At 41.9% G+C, this 20,409-nt stretch overlaps 1 protein-coding gene across 2 annotated transcripts; it reads left to right on the top strand.

Moving 5' to 3' along the window:
• Positions 1–201: 201 nt before the first annotated feature.
• UBE2V1 (ubiquitin conjugating enzyme E2 V1) lies at positions 202–19,159 on the top strand. 2 transcript variants are annotated; one of them, XM_005286228.5, is made up of 5 exons: positions 268–359; positions 10,524–10,571; positions 12,188–12,336; positions 16,875–17,000; positions 17,381–19,159. In XM_005286228.5, the coding sequence occupies exons 3-5, from the start codon at positions 12,292–12,294 to the stop codon at positions 17,525–17,527; spliced, it is 318 nt and encodes a 105-aa protein (XP_005286285.1). In that variant the 5' UTR covers positions 268–359; positions 10,524–10,571; positions 12,188–12,291; the 3' UTR covers positions 17,528–19,159. The 2 variants fall into 2 exon arrangements, with proteins under 2 accessions (XP_005286283.1, XP_005286285.1); XM_005286226.5 differs by lacking the exon at positions 10,524–10,571 and having other exon boundaries at positions 202–359.
• The last annotated feature ends 1,250 nt before the right edge of the window (positions 19,160–20,409 follow it).

Raw genomic sequence — 20,409 nt, 5'->3', positions numbered from 1 at the left:
GTTAGTCTCTAAGCTGCCACAAGGACTTCTCCCTTTTTTTCGTACTAGTTACTGTTATTGCTCTCATCTCCTCTTCCTCTTCTAACGTCTATTGTTCTGAAACCCACATACGGCCCGCCCGCCCGCGGGTCTAATGTCCCACACAAGATATCTGCATCTAGAAATCTCTCTGTCTAGGTTCCCCTGGTCAGCCCCGCCCCGCCCCCAGACCCTTTCTTACTGCGCCCGCCTGCACCGCGTCCCGTCAGCCAGGCCCCGACTCGCTTACCGCCGCACTTCCCGCGTTAAGGTGACGTGGGCGGCAGGGCCGGGCTAGTCGGAGCGACAGCGGCGCAAGATGGCGGCCACCACGGGCTCGGGTAAGCGGGGCTCGGGTAGCCGAGGCCGGGCCGGGGAGGAGGGACTCGCCGCCGCAGGAAGGGGGGGGGGCAGCTTGTACCGGAGGCGGGGGGTGACCGGCTTCGGCCCAGTGGGCTCCGTGAGCGGGGGTTCGCCGGCGGGGCGTGTCTGGGGCTTGAGGGGCGGCGGCTGGGGGCGCTAGGCCGGGGGCCCCAGCGTCAGGGGGCTGCTGCTGGAGGCCCCAGTCCTGGCGGGCGAGGTTCCGGGGGGCGGGGTTTAAGGCGCCTGGGGGGGTGTAGGGGTATCAGGGGGGAGGAGGGGCTGCCTTGTGTGCCAGGCTGTGTGCCCCTGGGGGGGGGCGTTTTGGGGGTGCTAGGCTGGAGGAGGGGTGCCTTGTGTGCCAGGCTGTGTGCCCCTGGGGGGGGAATGGCGTTCTGGGGGTGCCAGGCTGGAGGAGGGGTGCCTTGTGTGCCAGGCTGTGTGTCCCTGGGAGGGGGGCATTTTGGGGGTGCTAGGCTGGAGGAGGGGCTGCCTTGTGTGCCAGGCTGTGTGTCTGGGGAGGGCATTCTGGGGGTGCTAGGCTGAAGGAGGGGCTGCCTTGTGTGTCAGGATGAGGTGTCTGTGGGGCAGGGAAGGGTGTTCTGGAGGTGCCTTGTGTGCCAGGCTGTGTGTCCCTGGGGGGAAAGGTGTTTTGGGGGTGCTAGGCTAGAGGAGGGGTGTCTTGTGTACCAGGATGGGTGCCTTTTGGGGAGTAGAGTTCTGGGGATACCAGGCTGTGGGATGTCAAGATGGTATGCCTGTGATAAAACCAGACTGGAGGAGAATGGGGATGCCTTGTTCCAAGTTGTGAGGATGTTCTTGGCTGTTTCTCCTTGATTCTCAACATGATTCCTCTTTCTCAAGCATTCAATCCCACTCTTTTATCACTTCTGAGTATGATATTGTTCCCTGATTAACAGGGTTATTAGAGTAAACCTGATGTTACTAAGGGCGGGTATACATCGGGAATTTATATTGGCATAGCTACGTTGGTCAGCCTGTAAAAAATCCGTATCCCCCAAGAGACCTAGCTATGCTGACCAAATCCCCTGTGTAGACAGTGCTAGGTTGACCAGAGAATTCTTCTGTCAGCCTAGCTACCACCTCTTGAGGAGGTGGATTACCTACACTCATGGGAGATCCTCTCCTGTTGGCGTAGGTAGTTTCTACACTGGGGACTTGTCTACACTTAAGATGCTACAGTGGCACAGCTGTACCATGATGGTGCTTCAGTGTAGACACTACCTACACCGATGGGAGGGATTCTCACTTTTCCAAGAGACAGTAGCTATGTCAACAGAAGAATTCTTCCATCAATTTAGCACTGTCTATATGACGACTTAAGTCGATTTAGCTATGCCACTCAGTGGTGTGGAGTTTTCCCACCCCTGATTGAGCTAAAATGAGCTAATGTTTTAGTGTAGATTAGGCCTGAAGTGCTGCAGCAGCGCAGCCACAGTGGTTTAAGTATAAATATACTTTGAGACATGACAAATTACAGCACAGGATGGGGTGGGAGAAATGGAGGAAGGGAGATGTGTATTGGCTGAATTGAACTGAACCCTGTGTATCTGGGTGCAGTAAGAACAGCCATGAGTGAGACCAGATCTACACTAGGAAATTAGGTTGGTATAACTTCGTCGCTTAGGGGTTTAAAAAATCCACATGCTTGAGTGATGCAGCTAAACTGACATAACCCGCAGTGTAGACGGCTTCTCCCCTCAACATAGCTACCACTTCTCATGAAGGAGGAGTACCTATGTGGCATAGGTAGCACGTTCACTGAAGTGCTATATTGGTGCTGCTGCAGCATTTTAAGGTAGCTCAGCCCTTTGATTCACAGAAGCTGTATAAATTGACTTGGGGGAGAATGTTGAGTCAGCTGAAATCTCTGTGGGGAAACTCAAGAAGACATCTCTTTAGCAGTTCATAAAGGAAAAGCTGTCTATATTGTCATTGGTTATGCCTACCAGAATAATGTCTCTCTCCTGAGGTTGAACCTTTGATCCATTTGTCTGTTCTCACTTATCAGGTACTTATTTATCTCAATTCTGGGGTAAAAGTTTAAAATGAGGTTTCAGACACTGGCAACTGGATAACATAACCATGTGAGTTGGGCTCTGCTTTTTCTTTGTTGATGAAGCAATAACTTGCAGGTGCTACATATTTGAATACTTTTTTTTTCTGGCTAATGCTGTGTAGTGAGACCTGAAAACCCCCAAAATCATTTTGGTCACTTATTGGGCTAAAACTGGTATTGTCTAGATGAAATTAGATGTCTTTGTATTCACTTTTGCAGCACATAGCTCTTCATGGGAAGGGCTTGACCTAATGTCCTTTACAGGCCTAATATATTTCAAAGACTGAGGATTTTGTGGCTTTTAATTTTATTGTTAATCTAATTTGAAAGGCTAAACAAACTCTACCAGCATAATCTCTTACTGTAAATAAACCTCTTTACATCCGTAACTAAATGCCTTATGTTAAAACTGAAAGAATATTCAAAATCTAGTAACAGATTCTACGGGCATTGTCTACTTAATTTCTTCAAGTTGAATAATAAAGTCAGTTTCACTTTCAGGTTCTTGCCCCAGTGTTCGGGTTTCAAATGTTGCATGAGAATAGTTGTTTTAAAATCTCTGTTGAAATGTAAAATTACACATCCATCCATTAATCACAGGACATTCCTCTTTGAAGTAGCAAATGAACAAATCTTATGCTATCCCAAGAGAAAGATCTTATCTCCAAAGACAGTTTAAAGTTTATAAGAACAATGGTTGTAGAGAATCAAGATTTAAAGGGGGGAAACCCTGGTGTTATAGCAACGCAATGGCTACTGCCATAAAGCTTGTATTTTATGGATCTGTATATAAAAGTTCTCATAATCCTGATATCTCTGTTCTGCCACAAATGTGCGGTATATTTCAGGAGACCATGTTGGAACACTCAGTATAAAACATGAAACTGTGATATGACCTCATCAAGCTCTCTCATGTCACTTCATTCTGGCAGCCATATTTTCCCAATAATCCTTTGCAGCTGCTGACTTTTCAATTTTTGTTTGTCTGGAAGAATAAGGCAGGTGGCTTTCTTTTGAAGCCAGAGCAGATCCATAAATTCACTGTTTGTGTGGACATGAGGGAATGTGCATGAAGAGATGCAGTAGGAGCTATGCAACCAACATTTCATGGAGACAAAGTCTAAAACTTTTCTTGGTACCTGGCTTCCACATGACATGGCATTGCATTGTAGGCCAGACCTGAACAATCTTAACTAACCAGTAAAATGTGTTTTGATAATGGGTATGTTGCTTCTTCTGGATCACGTTCTATCTCCATGTAATTCTAAAACAGGGGTGGGCAAACCTTTTGGTCCGAGAGCCATATCTGGATATGTAAATTGTATGGCAGGTCATGAATGCTCCCAAAATTGGGGTTGGGGCAGGAGCGGTGTGGGCTCTGGCTGGGGGTGCAGGCTCTGGGATGGGGCTGGGGATGAAGGGTTTGGGGTGCAAGAGGGTGCTCTGGGCTGGGACCGAGGGGTTTGGAGGGCAGAAGGGGGATTAGGGATGGGGCACGGGGTGGGGGTGGCTTGGGGTGCAGGCCCTGGGCAGTGCTTACCTCAAGCAGCTTCCGGAAGCAGCGGCATGTCCCCCTCCGGCTCCTACGCAGCCGGATGGCTCTGCTGCGTGCTTCCCGCATCCACAGGTGCTGTCCCTGCAGCTCCAAATTGTTGTGATTCCCGGCTAATGTGAGCTGCAGGGGCGGTGCTTTGGGCGGGAACAGCGTACGGGGCGGAGCCCTCTAGCTGCCCCGACACGCAGGAGCCAGAGGGGGGGCATGCTGCTGCTTCTGGGAGCCATGTGGAGCAGCCCCGGACCCTGCTCCCTGGCTGGAGTGCGGGAGCGGGGCAAGCCCCAGACTCCGCTTCCCAGCGGGAGCTTGAGGACCAGATTAAAATGGCTGGTGGGCCAGGGGGCCGTAGTTTGCTCACCCCTGTTCTAAAAGCTCTGCTTTATTGGCTCTTGTAGTATTGAGGTAATATATGGCTTGGGGGGGGGGGGGAATGGTGCAGGAACTTTGCATGTCAGTGAAGAGCATGTGCTAATGGTCATGTTCAAGTTTAAATTGCTGCTGGTAGGATGTTGTGTACCTTAACTACTTTTGGCAAAAACTCTTAAAATTGGTATGTAACTTTTTTAACATGGTATGGGAATCCTGAGACTTTGCCCTAACATCTAATTGTGGAACCTTAGAATATAGGCCAACAACTTAATTTAAATCTAACTTTGGGCTTTGTTCAGTTGGTAAATGAAGCAACTGATTGTTGCTGGTAATAGATCCTGCCATGTGACCAACAATGCAGTTTTTAGACTCATTTTCAGTAATGTTACAGTGGTACTGTTGGTAATGTACACAGTTGATACCGGAAGCTTCATAAGTGTAGTCTTAAGGGTACAACAAGGACCTGGGAAATGAGTCTCTTGGGGTTTTCTGTTTGTTTGTTTTTCCTTTTGATTTACCATGGGGATTGTTTGGCAAGCAACTTATCAAAATCTACTTTACTAATAAGATATAATACTTGTTTCACAAAATCCTTTTGAGGTATGCATGTTTATTTGTAAAGCACTTGGATATTTTGAATGATATCTGTAGCATATAGTGTTTCAGTAAAAGAACTTAAATGGCTGGGCTCCTCCTTTTTAACAAAAATACCCAATTTCTCATCTAAAGACAGCACTGTTCCAGAGGATTGGATGGTAGCAGTTGTACCTATATTTAAAAAAGGCTCCAGGGATGATTGAGAGAATTACAGACCAGTGAGCCTTACATCTACATCTACATCTACATCTAAGAAATAGATTGAAACAATAATTAAAAATTAAATAATAATGTTTCTGAAATATCTTGATACAATACGGTCTAACCAGTATGGTTTCTGCAAAGGAAGACACTCTTTTATATCTCAGAATTTTTTAAATGTGTGAATAAAGAATAACTGGTTGAACTTCTTATTTTTAGACTTGCAAAAGGCCTCTGACAAGGTCCCTCATAAGACACTACAGAAAATTCTAAGGAGTCATGAGGAGAACAGCAAAGTGTTATAATGGATCAAAAACTAGCTATTACACAGAAAACACTGGGATTATATGGTCAACTTTCATCATAGCAAAAATTTAACAGCAAGGTACCTCAAGGTTCCATCTTAGGTCCAGTGTCATGTAGTAAACATATTAATGAAATGAGAAAGGTAACAATCTGCAGATAATAGAGAGTTACTTAGTCTAGTCAAGACCAGAGAGGACTGTGCAGCACTTCAGAGGGAGCTAACCAAACTAGGTGAATGGGCACCAAGATTGCATATGAAGTTCAGCATTGCTAAATACAAAATAATACACAGTGGAGGGGAACAAATAAACTACTCCTACACCTTACAAAGTTCTGATTTTCCCGAGTTACTACAGTTCGGGATTCTAGGCTTGGTTGCAGATGAGTTAAGGCAGTTAAGATCTTTGCCTAATATGCATCTATAGTTAAAATCAAAGTGTTAGGATGCATAAAGAATAGGCTGGAGAATAATATCGAAAATACTATGCCATCATATAAATCAATAGTGTGGTCTCATCTGGAGTACTGTGTGATATTCCTATCTCAAAAAAGCATTTTGCAGAGTTAGTGAAGGATGACAAGTGATCTGGGGCGTGGAAAAATTCATATGAAGAGATTGAAAAGAAAGGAAATGAATAAGAGGGGACACAATAAATGTACATAAAAAAGGGGTGTGGAGAAGGTAGATTGGTAGCTTCTGTTCTTCCTGTCTCATAACACAGGAACTAAGGTCCATTCAATTAAATCCAAAGATGGCAAATTCAAAATTGGTAAGAGTGGGTTTTTTGTGCAATGCATAACTGGCCTGTGGAATTCATTGACGCTGGATGTTGCTGATGCCAAGAAGTTAGTAAGATTCAAAAAGGCTTTAGACATGTATATGGATAACAAGAACAACCAGAATTATTATAGTTAATGCTAAGTGACTTTGAGCTTCATGGTTTAAGCCAAACTCTAACTACTAGAAAGCAAGATGAGATCTAGCATGGACAGCAAATTATCCCTCATCTGCCTACAGTAGGTTTTTTTTACAACTTCAGAAACATTTCGTGTTGGTTACTGAACTAGATGGACCTTGGGCTGATCCAGTATGGCAGTTCCTGTGTGCTTATAAGAAACCTGATATTAAACTGACACAGGATTTTAGCTAAAAATAAAGTTTTGTATCATATTTGCTCTAATCTGCTGGCGTGAACTTCCTGCTGTTTTAAATTAATCTTAATATCCAGATAACACTTGCATTTTATTTTATAATTGAGTACAAAAGGATCAGCTATTTAGAAGCTTTTTTAATCAAAGGGATTAATTTCAGAAATTCTAGCAGTACTAAAGGAAATTTTTTTTTTTTGAAGGTGGAAGTTTGAGAGAGAATGTTGAACTCAACATCACCAATATTCTTGTCGCATATAAAAACAAATACTTTTGTCTCATAAGAGTTGGTGTAAATATTTTCCCCACAATATTAGTTTTGAATGACTTCCTTAGTAAAATAAATTGTAGCTGATGTGGCTGTTATGGCTTGTTTCACAGCTTAAAAACTAAGAAACAATGTTGACATTGCAATTGTCTAATTTGTACCACAAAGTTTTCTTTAGTTTGAGACCTCTTTAATGGAAATGCAAGTCTCTGGAAGCCATTTTAGGGCTTGTGTACACTACAGGTTATTACGATATAACTTATGTCACTCAGGGGTGTCAGTAAGCCATCCCCCTGAATGACGTAAGCTACACCAACCCAAGTGCTGGTGTAGACAGCACTATGTCAGCGACTAGTGCCTCTCGGGGAGGTGCTTTTATTATGCCACCAGGAAAGCTGTCTTCCGTTGGCAGAGAGCGTCTTCACCAGACACGCTACAGCGGCGAGCTACACCACTGTAGCGCTTCTAGTGTGGACTAGCCTTTAGTCTAATTTACAAGGAATGCACGTTAGTATAAAAGTATGCAACTAGCACTTTATCTTATTCAGAAGTATTTCATAGGGTTTGGGGGCTGGGTTAAATATCTCAGTACAAGTCAGTTTCTGTTGTCTTGTTTGAGTACAATGACATGTAAGGGCAACATATGAACTTTAAATTTCCTGGCTTCTTACAGTTTGTATCATAAGCAAAAGCCTTTAATTAAAGGCGAAATATTGCATCACTTCCAAAGTATTCTGAGGACAAACTTCTGCATCTAAAAGAGTATTTAATTGTGTGATTGTTGGAAAACCTAGCATTTAAAAATACTTCCAAAGAAGAACTGCAAAAGAATACTTGGAGCAGATATAATTAAGGCTGTAATATCAAACATAACATGGAAAGTATTTTAAAACATTTTTTTCCTAGCTGTTTTGTGCATTTAGGTACAAAAGATAAGTTATGGTTGAAAGATGTGATTTCACTTAAGCTAGTTAAATCTGGAGTAATTACTGATGTCAAAGTTAAAATTGGTATGAGAGATCAGAATCTGATATGTTTCCTCTTTAAATTAGTTATGTAAAATTATCCTCGACAGAACAAGGACTTTTTTGTTAGAGTTCCTAATTACTGAAATGTATTAGCTATAAATTCTTGTGCTTTATTCCTTACAGTTGAGATAAATCCATATGTGCCAAAACTTGTATCTTAACTCCTCTGTAGAAAGAAAAGCTGCAGATGTAATCTTTCAGTGTCATGCCAATGTAAAGCTTACTCTTTACTCTGAAGGTTTGATTCTGTGCATATTGAAATCGATGGTAAAACTCCTTTTGACTTTCATGGTGCAGCATCTGTCCGTCAAAGTATTTTGACATTTCATTGTATCAGAACCTACTAGCGCTGCCAAAGTACTTTGGTGCTTCCAAAATGGACCCAGTTTTTGAAAAGGCTTTACCTCTGTAAAACATACTGTGCGCTTTAATTTGGTTGTACAAGTTCAGAAATTTCAGTTCTATAATTTAAATGATACCAGATTCAGAAGTTGGAAAAGCTCAGAAAAGCAGAGTAATGAACTTTACTTTTTTTGCTTCATCAAATATACATTTGTTTGTGACTTATTTGAACTACTTTAAGTGTTTTTAATTAAACTAAAAACACTTAAGTATCAAGGCTTTCTGTGCTCTAACTTTTAATACTGTACCTCAGACTGACAAGATGCAAGAGGTCTAACTAAGAGTTAACACATGCCCTGTTAATTTTTTTGTACTTAAGTGGTTTGATAGGAGTTGAACTTTGGAATGTTTTTTAAGGCCTTTTGTCAAACTAGGACTTTAATATATCTTCCTGGAAGCATATTTTTCTTTCTTAATACAAAAATTATCTTAGATTCTGACTGACCGGATTTTTTCCTTTATCAATCTTCTACATCCTTAATTTATCCTGTTGTGCCTGGGGTCTGGCAGGTCATTGTTGGAAAGCAACTTAAAATCTGAGATGACTTGATAGATACTTACCAAGAATCAGTTTTAGGCTGCTGCTGCTGTTTGGTGGAATTCTGAGGCGCAAAGGCTCATAAAGAGGGTGCTGTATCACTTAGAACGCTATCTTCCTAACCATAAGGCTAGCAACTCTTCTTTAGGAACTTGAGATCTATAGAAATACGGCTTCTCCGCTTGTGGCTGGCAAGTGGATTTTTTTTTCCAATCCCCACTGTAAAACTAAAAGTCCTTCATGGGATTTGTCAGAGCTAGTAAACAAAAGTCTAAGATTGGGGCCAGGTGTGTACAAATTTACTCAAGACTTAAAATTTATATCCAATTTATAAACCCGTGAAACTGGAGATTTACCATTCAGTGCTGCTATAGTTATGTCTCTAGCAGGTTCACTGTGGTAATCTTTCTACTTTTGCTCTTAAGTTTATACTATAATATATTTCTCTTTGGAATATTTCCATGAGGTCTGCAGGCAGTAAACTAAGATGATGTAGATTTTTCTCCTACCTTTTGTGTCATAATTTAAATGAAATTTGAAGCTGCTGCTCAGAGTATTCTGGGTTCATAAAGAATTGGCTAAATTAAAATTTATAATCTGAAGCCTGTTTTGGTGATGTAGTTATTCAAACTTGGACTAAACTACTTATTTCATCTGTATTCTGTTTTTGTACTGAAGGGCTCTTAAAGCAAACAGGTTTGTTTTATTGTTGTGTTGTCAGTCTCCATAACTACACTTAATAAAAAAATTATGCCAGTATTTGTCATATGTGGAAAATGTAGCTGACTCACTGAGTCAGCTGGTGTAGGAATACTCTTCTGTCATAGAACTTGCCCCGGGTTTAGCTTGCAAAAGTAACTTGGTAAATACTGAATATGCACAGAACAGATAAGAACATATTTTAGGATGTATGATTGGATAAGTTTTCTCTTCTTCCTACTCTTTCCTCATCCCCTGATTAAATTCACAAATTGACCTTCATCAATTTGTATGGGTTTTTTTTTTAACTTCATTCAAGTACCAGGTTAGGACCAAACTTCCACAGATGCTGTATGCTTTAGCATGCAGACAGAAGATACCCTAGTACAGCCTGTACAAGGGCAAGACACTAATCCCCCCCCACCCCCCCAAACAGGGGTTTTCCGGTTTTTTTATATAGTGTGAAATCAACATTTTGATAGTGCCTCATGGACCCACCACTTTGCAGTTGTGACACTTGCAATTAAAAAAATTCTGTAGCAGTAATCCTAAGTGTTTATTTTGAGGCTTTTTTTTTCTTTCTCTTCGTGTGATACAGCAGTTGGGAACAAGGAAGCCCTATGACCAGCCAGCTCTCTGTGGACCACCAGTGATCCACAGACTAGTTTAATTGCTACTCTACAATCTTTTATTTCTAGGACCCTTGCTATTCATTGCTCTGACTCATTCTGAATCAGAGTATTTGGAAGGGCCCTAAATCAATGTTGCTGTCTGTTCCCATGAGAACTTATATTTATATTATGCACACCTGATTAAGGTTTCAAAGTCAAGAACACTCAGGTTAGGAAATGACGGAGTTAATGTTGCCGTTTGAACTTTAGTTTGACTTTCCTGTGCATTTACATTATGCTAGTCATTTAATCAAATGATCACATACTGCTTTCTTCCCACAGGATTCCTGCCTTATTCAGTGCACAGACTTGATGGTGCTCACTGACTGGGTAGCTATTCAATATTTCCTTTTATCCTTGTCAGTATGTGGCTCCATGCCTTACCACAAACCATCCAAACCTTGCACTGAATACAGAACTAACTTCATCTTGGGCTCTTCTGTGGTGTCTACATATCTTAATGAATTATTTTCATAGCACCCAATGAGATGAGGTGGTGGTATTATCCCTGCTTTACAGATGGAAGTTGAGGCAGAATGATATTAAGGCTAAATTTGTCAAGTGCCATAGTTTTAGATGCCCAATATGAGACCACTGATTTTTTTTGTGTGTGTGTGTCCAGGTTACTTGGCATTCTTATGTCAGTTCAAAGGTTTGGATTTTTTTTAATGTATATTGTAGTGTTTGAGGATTAGGACTTTGATTCCACAACAAAATCAGAATTGGCATTCAGTCCCTTTTAGGTTTTTAAGACACTTGAGAGAGACTTTAAAGACACTAAAGTTGTCCTACTCTAAGCACTCTCGTATGCAATGTGACAACCCTTCCAGGTTCTCAAGCAGTCAAAGGAGAGATTTTCAAGACTCTTGCTTTGCCTCTTTCCTCGTGTCCTGTTTCTTGAGCACTAGATGAGCTTACTCATCACTGAGAACATTTTAGTCCCATAAACAGAATGTCTGTCTGTTTCTTCTATGATAACCAACAGGTGAGGCTGGAGAAGGGGACTAGGCATTCTCTTCAGTCATATTGCATGTTATGCAACTATTCAATAGTTAACCTTTTGGTGTTTCTGTGAACAAAAATTTCTTTAGAAGGTCAAGTGGAAAATAACTCCATTAGCGTTCTCTGTCCTATCAATGCATCTTTGTTTCTCTTAGGACTGTTCTTAAGCACGTACTGTGAGCAAATAAAAGAATATGACACAGACTAGGATTTATTCAGGATTCTTAATGGCTGTGGCTTGGTCTTAAAGGGAAAGTCACTTAGCCTCTCTGTGTCTTAGTTCCCCACCTCTGAAATGGTACTGATAATTCTTCCCTATCTCACAGGGGTGTTGTGGCACAAGTTTGTTAAAGATGGTGAGGTGCTCAGATGTTACAATATTGGAGGGCCCATATAAGTACTTTAGCTAGATCTTGCACTGATGACGTCCACTACAATTAATTTCAAATTAACTTGTTTGTTACAAAACAGATTGATTTGCTACTTTTAAAAAGCTCTGGAAAGAGTAATAGATGTCTAGGCTCTTACAAAATGTTGTAGCTTCTACCTTTTATCTTCTAAATGAAATGGACATAAAGTAGGAAGACAGACTGTAAGGAAGCAGGAAGTAAATATACTGCTTACATCTCTGAATACACAGAGGTCCTCTTCCTCCTCTGGCTGCATGCACCAACGCAGAGCCTAGCTGCCTTGGCTCAATAGCATGATTGATTTTTTTTTTTGGTAAATGCAAAAGACTCCTTGTTTCCACTTATTTTTATATTTAACGTCTGCTCTTGTATCTTCCTCACACCATGAAAATACTGCCACTCAGAAATATTGCTGGTTCTCAAGGTTTTGGTCTAAATGTTTTGACAGAGGATTATCAAAAGTAGCAGTCCAATTATCCAGTCTTATATCACTGCCAGATACTCTCAGTTCAAAGTTTTTCTGATTCTTTTTAGGAGTAAAAGTTCCTCGTAATTTTCGACTGTTGGAAGAACTTGAAGAAGGTCAGAAAGGAGTAGGAGATGGTACAGTTAGCTGGGGTCTTGAAGATGATGAAGATATGACACTTACGAGATGGACAGGAATGATTATTGGGCCTCCAAGAGTAAGCATCAACTTTCAGATATAAATGCCAGCGTCACTCAACATTCTGCTTTCCTCTCCTTTTCTTTTTTCCCTCCCCTGCAGACATTCTCATTCATGTATCTGAGTGGGTACGTGTATGCAACCAGATTCACTCGGCATATAAATTGGGGTTGATATGCCAATATATCTTTCTGCTTATGACTTTAAACAATGCTAATACCTGTTAATTGATTAGCTCTGCTACACAAGTGACGTTCACATTTACAGATTAATTTACACAGTAATTTTCTAGTGTCCTGTAGCCCTGAATTACAGCAAAGTCTCCAAGCCTGTAAGAGTTAAATATGGAGCTAATACTGGTAATATCTCACTAGCCAGTCCTTATCTATTAACATATTCTGCCTTAGTTCAGTTCAGTTTTGGTCATCGCTTTAGGGAGTTTCTTGAGGATTTGGGGAGGGAGGGGTTGGTATTTCTGTTGCAGCAAAACTGGCTTGCTCCTTTAAAGTTTCAGCTAACTCAGAAAACTCTTATTAGAATTTGAGGTTCTAGCCATAAACTAAATTGTGCTTTTGACTTTATCACCTGTCTCCCAATCTGTGTATTTAATATGGCTCAGAGTGGCTTTTTATAATGCTACCATGCTCTTTACAGTAATACTGCAGCTGGAGAGTATCTGTCCTCCTGTTTAGAGAGGTTAGTAAAAAGGACATCTTGATGATAGCGGTACAGCTATGTTATCGCTATGTGTGAGACAAATAATTAGGCTTAGTGTTTCCGTATCATTTGATATTTTCAAAGTACCTTACGTACTAACCTCATGGTCTTGCAGTCTGAAACCTACAGTGGTGACAAGCTTAGTATCTCATAGCTAGTCTAAAACATGGCTGGTATGATGGTTCTTCAGAGCTATGGTCCATGTGACTACACTCTGCCAGTAGTGGACAAATTGGACTAATTTTTTGGGCGGGAACTTTGTCTCTACAGTGGGGTGAGCCCCTCTAGGCCCTACCATCTATGGAATGTCCCCATAGGTGACTCCTTATCAGTTAGTGATCAGCTTCTGCTGTGTCTCATGAGGCTTTATCCCTACTTTTTAACAATATGGAAGGATAATGTAACTATATGTTCTCATCCATATGTCAAATCCCTTTTTTAATCCTATTAAACTCTTGGCCTCTACTTTGCAGTAGTAAATTCCACATGTCACTTATGCATTGTGTGTATCTTAAAACAAAAACACACACAGAAACCTTCCTCATCGCTCTTAAATTCACTTGCGGCCTTCCAGTTTCACTGACTATCCCCTTGCTCTTTTACTATGGAAGAATAAATGTGAGTGCCTATTACCTTCACCATACCATTGCATTGTGATGTGTATATCATGTCTGGTCTCTGTCTCCTCTCTAAGTAATCCCAGTCTTTTCAACCCATCATTATATGGAAGCCTTCAGATGCTCTCATTGCCTATATCTGCACCTGTCTATTTGTAGCCACTTCTGAGATAGGGTGACTGAACTTAGTACTCCAGCTGAGGCTTTACCATTCAATTAGAGACAAATCAACTTAGTGTAGACTTTGTTTTGACACTTCAGGTGTTCTGAGAGAAGCTCTTCCATGAAGATTTGGGGATAAATGATGTGCCAACCTCAATTTTGGCTGTAAATATTTTTATTGACTATAGACACTTATATGATCCCGTCTTTTAGTACTTGTCATTCAACAGTCTTGTATTAAACAAATATTTAAAAAGAGACTGAAATCTGTACACACTTGTGTGCTTTTACCATAGAAGTGTTGTCATGGGAGCAAAATACAGCGAAGTGATTCTAATGTCAGAATTGTGTAGGATAATCCAATCTGTCTAGAGGTGACAACTTTTTGCCTAAGTTCACAACTATCTTCTGTTTTTTCACCTTTCCTGTCTGACACCTTTTTAAAAAGATCTCTCCTACCAAAGTCATTAGAAAATCCTGTTCTGCATAACTGACCACTGGATGTCACTGTTGCATAGAAAGACAACTGCAAATGCATTTGTGTGTGTACCTGTCTATGAATACAGTGACTCTTACTTGAGTTTCAAACTGGCAGGTTCTAGTTTACTAGTAACAGATATGTATATTCATCTGTGTCTTTACTCTAAATCTTGTAATAGATCATATCCCAGTGCTAGCTGGCCACTTTCTCAATCTGTCCGTAGTCAAATTGCGCCATAATTGTGAAGAGATTGCACTTAAGCATGTGTTTACATTGAAGAGAGCTCTCTCGATGTAAAATCCTAGCAGAGACAAGGCATAAGTATTTTTTACCTCCAATGTACCTACACACGAATGACCATACTGGGTCAGACCAATGGTCCATCTAGCCCAGTATCCTGTCTTCCATCAGTGGCCAATACCAGATTATTCAAAGGGAATGAACAGGACAATCGTGAAGTGATCCATACCTTGTTGTCCAGTCCCAGCATCTGGCAGTCAGAGACTTAGGGACACCCTGAGCATGGGATTGCATCCCTTACCATCTTGGCTAATGGCTATTGATGGACCTGTCCTCCATGAACTTATCTAATTCTTTTTGAAATCCATTTGTAGTTTTGACCTTCACAACATCCCCTGACTGTGCATTGTGTGAAGTAGTTCTTCCTTTTGTTTGTACATCAACGTTATTCCCCAGGTGGGGGGGCATACAGTTGATTTCGGTTAGCCTGTGTTAAAGTAAAAACTGCCTGTGGCTTATCTCCAGTAGGATTTTACATAGAGAGCCCTCTGTGTAAAAACACACAGCATTATGTTTGTGAGTGCCCGTATGCTTGCATGAAGACAATTCCCATCTTTTGGCATTCAGAGCCATGTTGACTCTGCAGGAATCTGTGCTCAGATTTCCCAGTCCAGAGACTTTCTGCTCTATCCAGGCCACCCCGCTTTGTGGCCTTCTGTCATGCTCCCTTCATTGTTGCCTGTTACAGCTGGAATCCCTCCCTGACCCAGGCTACCATGTGGACACTTAAAACTCCTGTAGTTTCTAGTTATCTTCCCCCCCACCACCACTCCATTAGTTGTCCTAATTCCTCTCCCCACTGTCTTAAATCGTCTTTAAAATTTGAAAAAAAAACAAGATCTGTTCTTCAGTCCCAGTACATTTTATGTCCTCCTTTCCATATAGGGTTACCATACGTCCGGATTTTCCCGGACATGTCCGGCTTTTGGGGGCTCAAATCCCCGTCTGGGGGGAAATCCCCAAAAGCCGGGCATGTCCGGGAAAATCGGGAGGGAGGGAGGGCTCGGCCGGGGCCTCTTTGGCCTGGGCCGGGGGCATGGTGCGGGGCCGGGCCGGGAGCCGGGCCGGGGGCGCGGTGCCGGGCCGGGAGCCGGGCCGGAGGCGCGGGGGGGTGCGCTGGGCCGCGGGGCCGGGAGCCGGTCCGGGGTCGCGGGGGGGTGCGCGGGGCCGGGAGCCGGTCCAGGGTAGCGGGGGGTGCGCTGGGCCGCGGGGCCGGTCCGGGGTAGCGGGGGGTGCGCTGGGCCGCGGGGCCGGGAGCCGGTCCGGGCTGCCGGGGGGTGCGCTGGGCCGCGGGGCCGGTCTGGGACGCCGGGGGGTGCGCTGGGCCGCCGGGGGTGGTCGGCCGGGGCCGGCACCCCAGGGCCCGAGCCGACCCAGGCTGGTGCCGCCGGGGGGCCAGCCTGGGCCGCGCCTCCTCCCCCCACACTCCCCCTTACCTGCTTCAGGCTTCCTGCGAATTAAATGTTCGCAGGAAGCAGGGGAGGGGGCGGAGACTTTGGGGAGGGGCGGAGTGGGGGTGGGGCTGGGGGCGGGGGCGGGGCCCCGTGGAGTGTCCTCCATTTGGAGGCACAAAATATGGTAACCCTATTTCCATATGTTTAGCTAGATTGTAAGTTCCTCAGGGTAGGGACTGTCTTATGTCTGTAAGGCACCTAGCACAGTGTAATTGCTATGAAAAATAATAATCCTTTGATTCCTTGTCTGGGGATGGGGAGTGACCTGTGAATGTACTGTGATTCGGAGCATTCTCCTTATCTCCCAACAACTCTCACTTCGGTGAGTTATGAATATAGTGCAAAAATCGAGATCTAGCTATAGTATTTACAGTTAAATGTTTCTGATAAAATTTAAAAAATTACAGGCTTTTTGGGGTAAATTCGGTTTAAATAGGTGTCTAATATAAAGCATTGGTTTCATTTCTGAGGTGGCCTAGCCCATTGAACCTACAATTCAAAACTGCATATGCCTTTGAATTGCCTGGTATGAAACTGAAGTCTACGGAGAGATACTGGATTACTTTACTCTAAATTAATCCCCAAGCAGGGATGTCGGTTGTATTCCATAATCTGATAGATAGATGATAGTTTAAGTATTGGTGTGCAGTATGACAAGCTTTGTCTATGTTGGGCACTAAGTGAATTTTTCTGGCAATTTTCAGAGTGTAGCTTAGCAAATGTGGAAACATCCGCCATGTGTGTCACACTCAAACTTTGTGTTCCTGATGACTATTGTAATTAAGTGATTCTAATACTGCCTGACACAGATGTTCCTCTCTTCCAGACAATTTATGAAAACCGAATATACAGCCTTAAAATAGAATGTGGGCCTAAATATCCAGAAGCACCTCCATTTGTAAGATTTGTAACAAAAATTAATATGAATGGAGTAAATAGTTCTAATGGAGTGGTAAGTTTTTGTTTTTTTTTTCTGTTTGTTAACATAGTTTAAACATTGAGCGTTAATTTGAACCTACATCTTTACTCAGATGTTTAACAAAATACTTTGCTTTCTTTTTGAGTATTGGAAGAGGGGAGGTGTAAGGTAATTGTCATCAAATATGTTTCAGTAATTGAAAGATATTGCCAACAACTCCTCTCTTTTGCCTTAGCAGCACTCAGGTTGTTACACAGTATAAGCATTTATTAAGCTTGAAAGGAAACTAAACATATGTTAAATTTTTCAAACTTGCTGGCAGTAACTTAATTAAAAACCACTGTATCTGATAGGCAGCTATATTTCTTGGACTCCGAGGACTGACAGGAGTGGTGTTTTTTGTCTATTTTTAGGTGGATCCCAGAGCCATATCAGTCCTAGCAAAATGGCAGAATTCTTATAGTATCAAAGTTGTTCTGCAAGAGCTTCGGCGTCTAATGATGTCTAAAGAAAATATGAAACTTCCTCAGCCACCTGAAGGACAATGTTACAGCAATTAATTTAAAAAACAAAACAAATCCTGCCCCTTTATTCAATTTAAGCTGTCTTCATTTTCCACAGTAGTAAATTTTCTAGATACATCTTGTAGACCTCAAAGTACTGGAAAGGAAGTTCCCATTCAAAGGAAGTTTATCTTGAGATACTGTAAATGATACTAATTTTTCATTTGAAATATAAGTTGTGCTATAACAAATAATCCTGTCATGTGTAACCACTGTCCACATAGTTGAACTTCTGGTACCAAGAAAAGTCTATTTAAATTTATTACTGTCAAGACCAGTGTGGCACATTTAATTCAACTGTGAAAACCTATATCACACAATCACCTTGCTGTGTGTTTGGCCTGGGTTGTTGTTTTTTTTTTTTTTTTTTCTCTGTCTTTTGCAATAGAGTTGAAGCTCAGGGCTATTTATTAGAATAGACACAAAGGTTTTAGCTTCCAGGACTATGCTGGGCTTTGTGGACTACTAATGGGGATGTGTGCTAACCTCAATCATCCCTCCCTTTGTGCTATCTCTAGTAAAGGCTGAATGTGACTGTGGTTGGTTTTATTTTTTAAGTCCTAGTAATCTAGGGCAGGCTTTCCTTCTTCCCTTTGGCCAAGGCACAGATTGTATTTCTCCTCCTGCCCCCCTCCCTTCTCCCTCAATAACATGGGCCTTGGGTGAGGGATTCAGGGTTTTTTCAATCTTTCCTCTCCCCCATCTTCCTAGAGAGGGTGCTGCTTTATTTTTGCCCCTTTTGTGACTCTTCTCCTTACCCCTGGCCAGTGGCCAGCAGGGGAAAGTGTTTGGGCAATCACCTGACCTGTCCCCTCATGCTTGTCATTTTGTTTTTGCAATGAATTTAGTCTTCACCAGCCTGGGAAACAAGAGTATCTATTCTGCTCGCAAACTTGGATCTCCCTTGCCCCCATGGCACTGCTGCCACACCGCCAAGCTGGCCATGGCTGATGTTATTAGATAGGCTTTTGACATGGTGAAAAGAGCAGTAATTTACCAGGAGTGCTTGGATTTGCTAGCTGCCAAACTTTAATGGGGAAACTCTGCGTGTAGAAATTCTAAACAAACACTCCAATTCAACCTGTCAAATTTTGGTGCTTCAAAATTGACCTGAGGATGTTAACTAATAAACAGTGCACTTACTTTTGACCCTTTTTAAAGACCTGACAATTAGAGACAAATCAACTTAGTGTAGACTTTGTTTTGACACTTCAGGTGTTGTGAGAGAAACTCTTCCATGAAGATTTGGGGATAAATGGTGTGCACAGCAGATTAGAGAGAGACCTTACTGGCAATGCTTCCTGGCAAATCACTGCCTTTTCTGACTTACTGTTTTGGACCACAAACTGCTGATATGTGGATGCAAGCTTAAATACAAACAACCTAGTGTGTCCTAAGTTTTATGACAAATTCAGTGTTTGTGTAAAAACCACACTTTAAAGCAGTGGCTATCAAGTCAATGAACAATTGATGTTTCCATTAACTCTTTTGAGGAAAATATTAGTTGTAAGGATTTAACATCCTCTGTGATTAAAGTTTAACATAACAGTATTCCATAAGCAGCCTTTTTATTGTATCAGACCATTGCCTGATTTTAATATAATAAAAAGTGTGCATTAATATGACAAAGCTTTAATTGTATTTATGTTTAGAATTTTGATCACTTAGGGAAATCTTGAAATGTTTTGGAGTATCTTGTTACAGACCATAATATGGTGGTCTGATTTAATAGTAAAATGTGAAAATTTTTGCATATAACTTAATGTTGTGTGGTGAAAGAAACAACTGTCCTGATTTGGGTGTGCTGCTGCCTCCTTGAGAGTACTTTGTAAAGGAGGATTTTACATGAGTCGCATCAGTGTGATGGTTTAGGTTAAAGCCAGACCCAAAATAATTGGAGTGTCTTTCCTGTGATGATCTTAAGGAACTGCTGAAATAGAAACTCCTTCAGACAGAAAACTTGTACCCTGGTGCCTACCAAGATGGCCTTATTTGCTGCAGTCCCTCTGAGAGAACGAAATCCAGGCGTTGCAGCCTGTTCTGTTCTTCTATCTGTGTAGCCACAAAAGGAAGAAAAGGTGAGGGCGACTCAAAACTGGAAAGTCAATTAGATTCATTCCCATCATAAGATTTTGTCCTGCTCTCTGTAATAGTGTATTCTGCAAAGCTGGATTTCTGTTCAGAACTTCATAACCCCTATTTTTATCTGGGATTTGGCATTTCTGGCTATGAAGAGAGCCTTCTTCGAAAGGGAAAAATTAGATATTGCTTGTGAATTCACCTTAAAGTCTTAGGGAACTGGACTCTTTGTGTGGGGGGGGCGGGGCGGCGGGAGGTAGGATTGTGTGGGGGGAGGGGTTATGTTCATATGTGGAACTTACTGATGTGTTTTGGTTTGAAATACTCACCATATGGTGAAGCAGAAATTATCTTGTAAAATGTGGAGACAGTATTGGGACTAGTGCTACATCAGCTTGTAATGTCTATTTCAAAGACCTTGGCATCTAAAATGATTTTAAATGGAAAGCAGAAGGGTGGCTGATTATTGTGCTTCTTGACACCAGTACTGTTTTTTAAGATTACCTTTGCAATATCCCATATAACGTGGGCAAGGCTTAGTTGAGGGCCTTAATACTTTGAGTAATCGACTTTTCAAAACCCACAAAATTCTCTGACCACAGGTAGGATGTAAAGGTTAGGATATTCCAGATCCTGAACCCTGGTCCACACTAATTTTGAAATTGTGCTAGGAACAGCCATGCTTAAATATAACTTAAATGGTACTATCATGGAGACGAGTTGCTGAGGAAAGGATTTAATGTGTATTTAAAACCTTCATTGTGAGTATTTGACTTTTTTGAGATGCCAACAGAACACCA

The sequence above is a fragment of the Chrysemys picta genome, chromosome 13, assembly GCF_011386835.1.
Source record: "Chrysemys picta bellii isolate R12L10 chromosome 13, ASM1138683v2, whole genome shotgun sequence".
Classification (NCBI taxonomy): domain Eukaryota; kingdom Metazoa; phylum Chordata; order Testudines; family Emydidae; genus Chrysemys; species Chrysemys picta.
The sequence above is the reverse complement of the archived record's forward strand: the minus strand, read 5'-3'. Positions and strand labels throughout refer to the sequence as shown.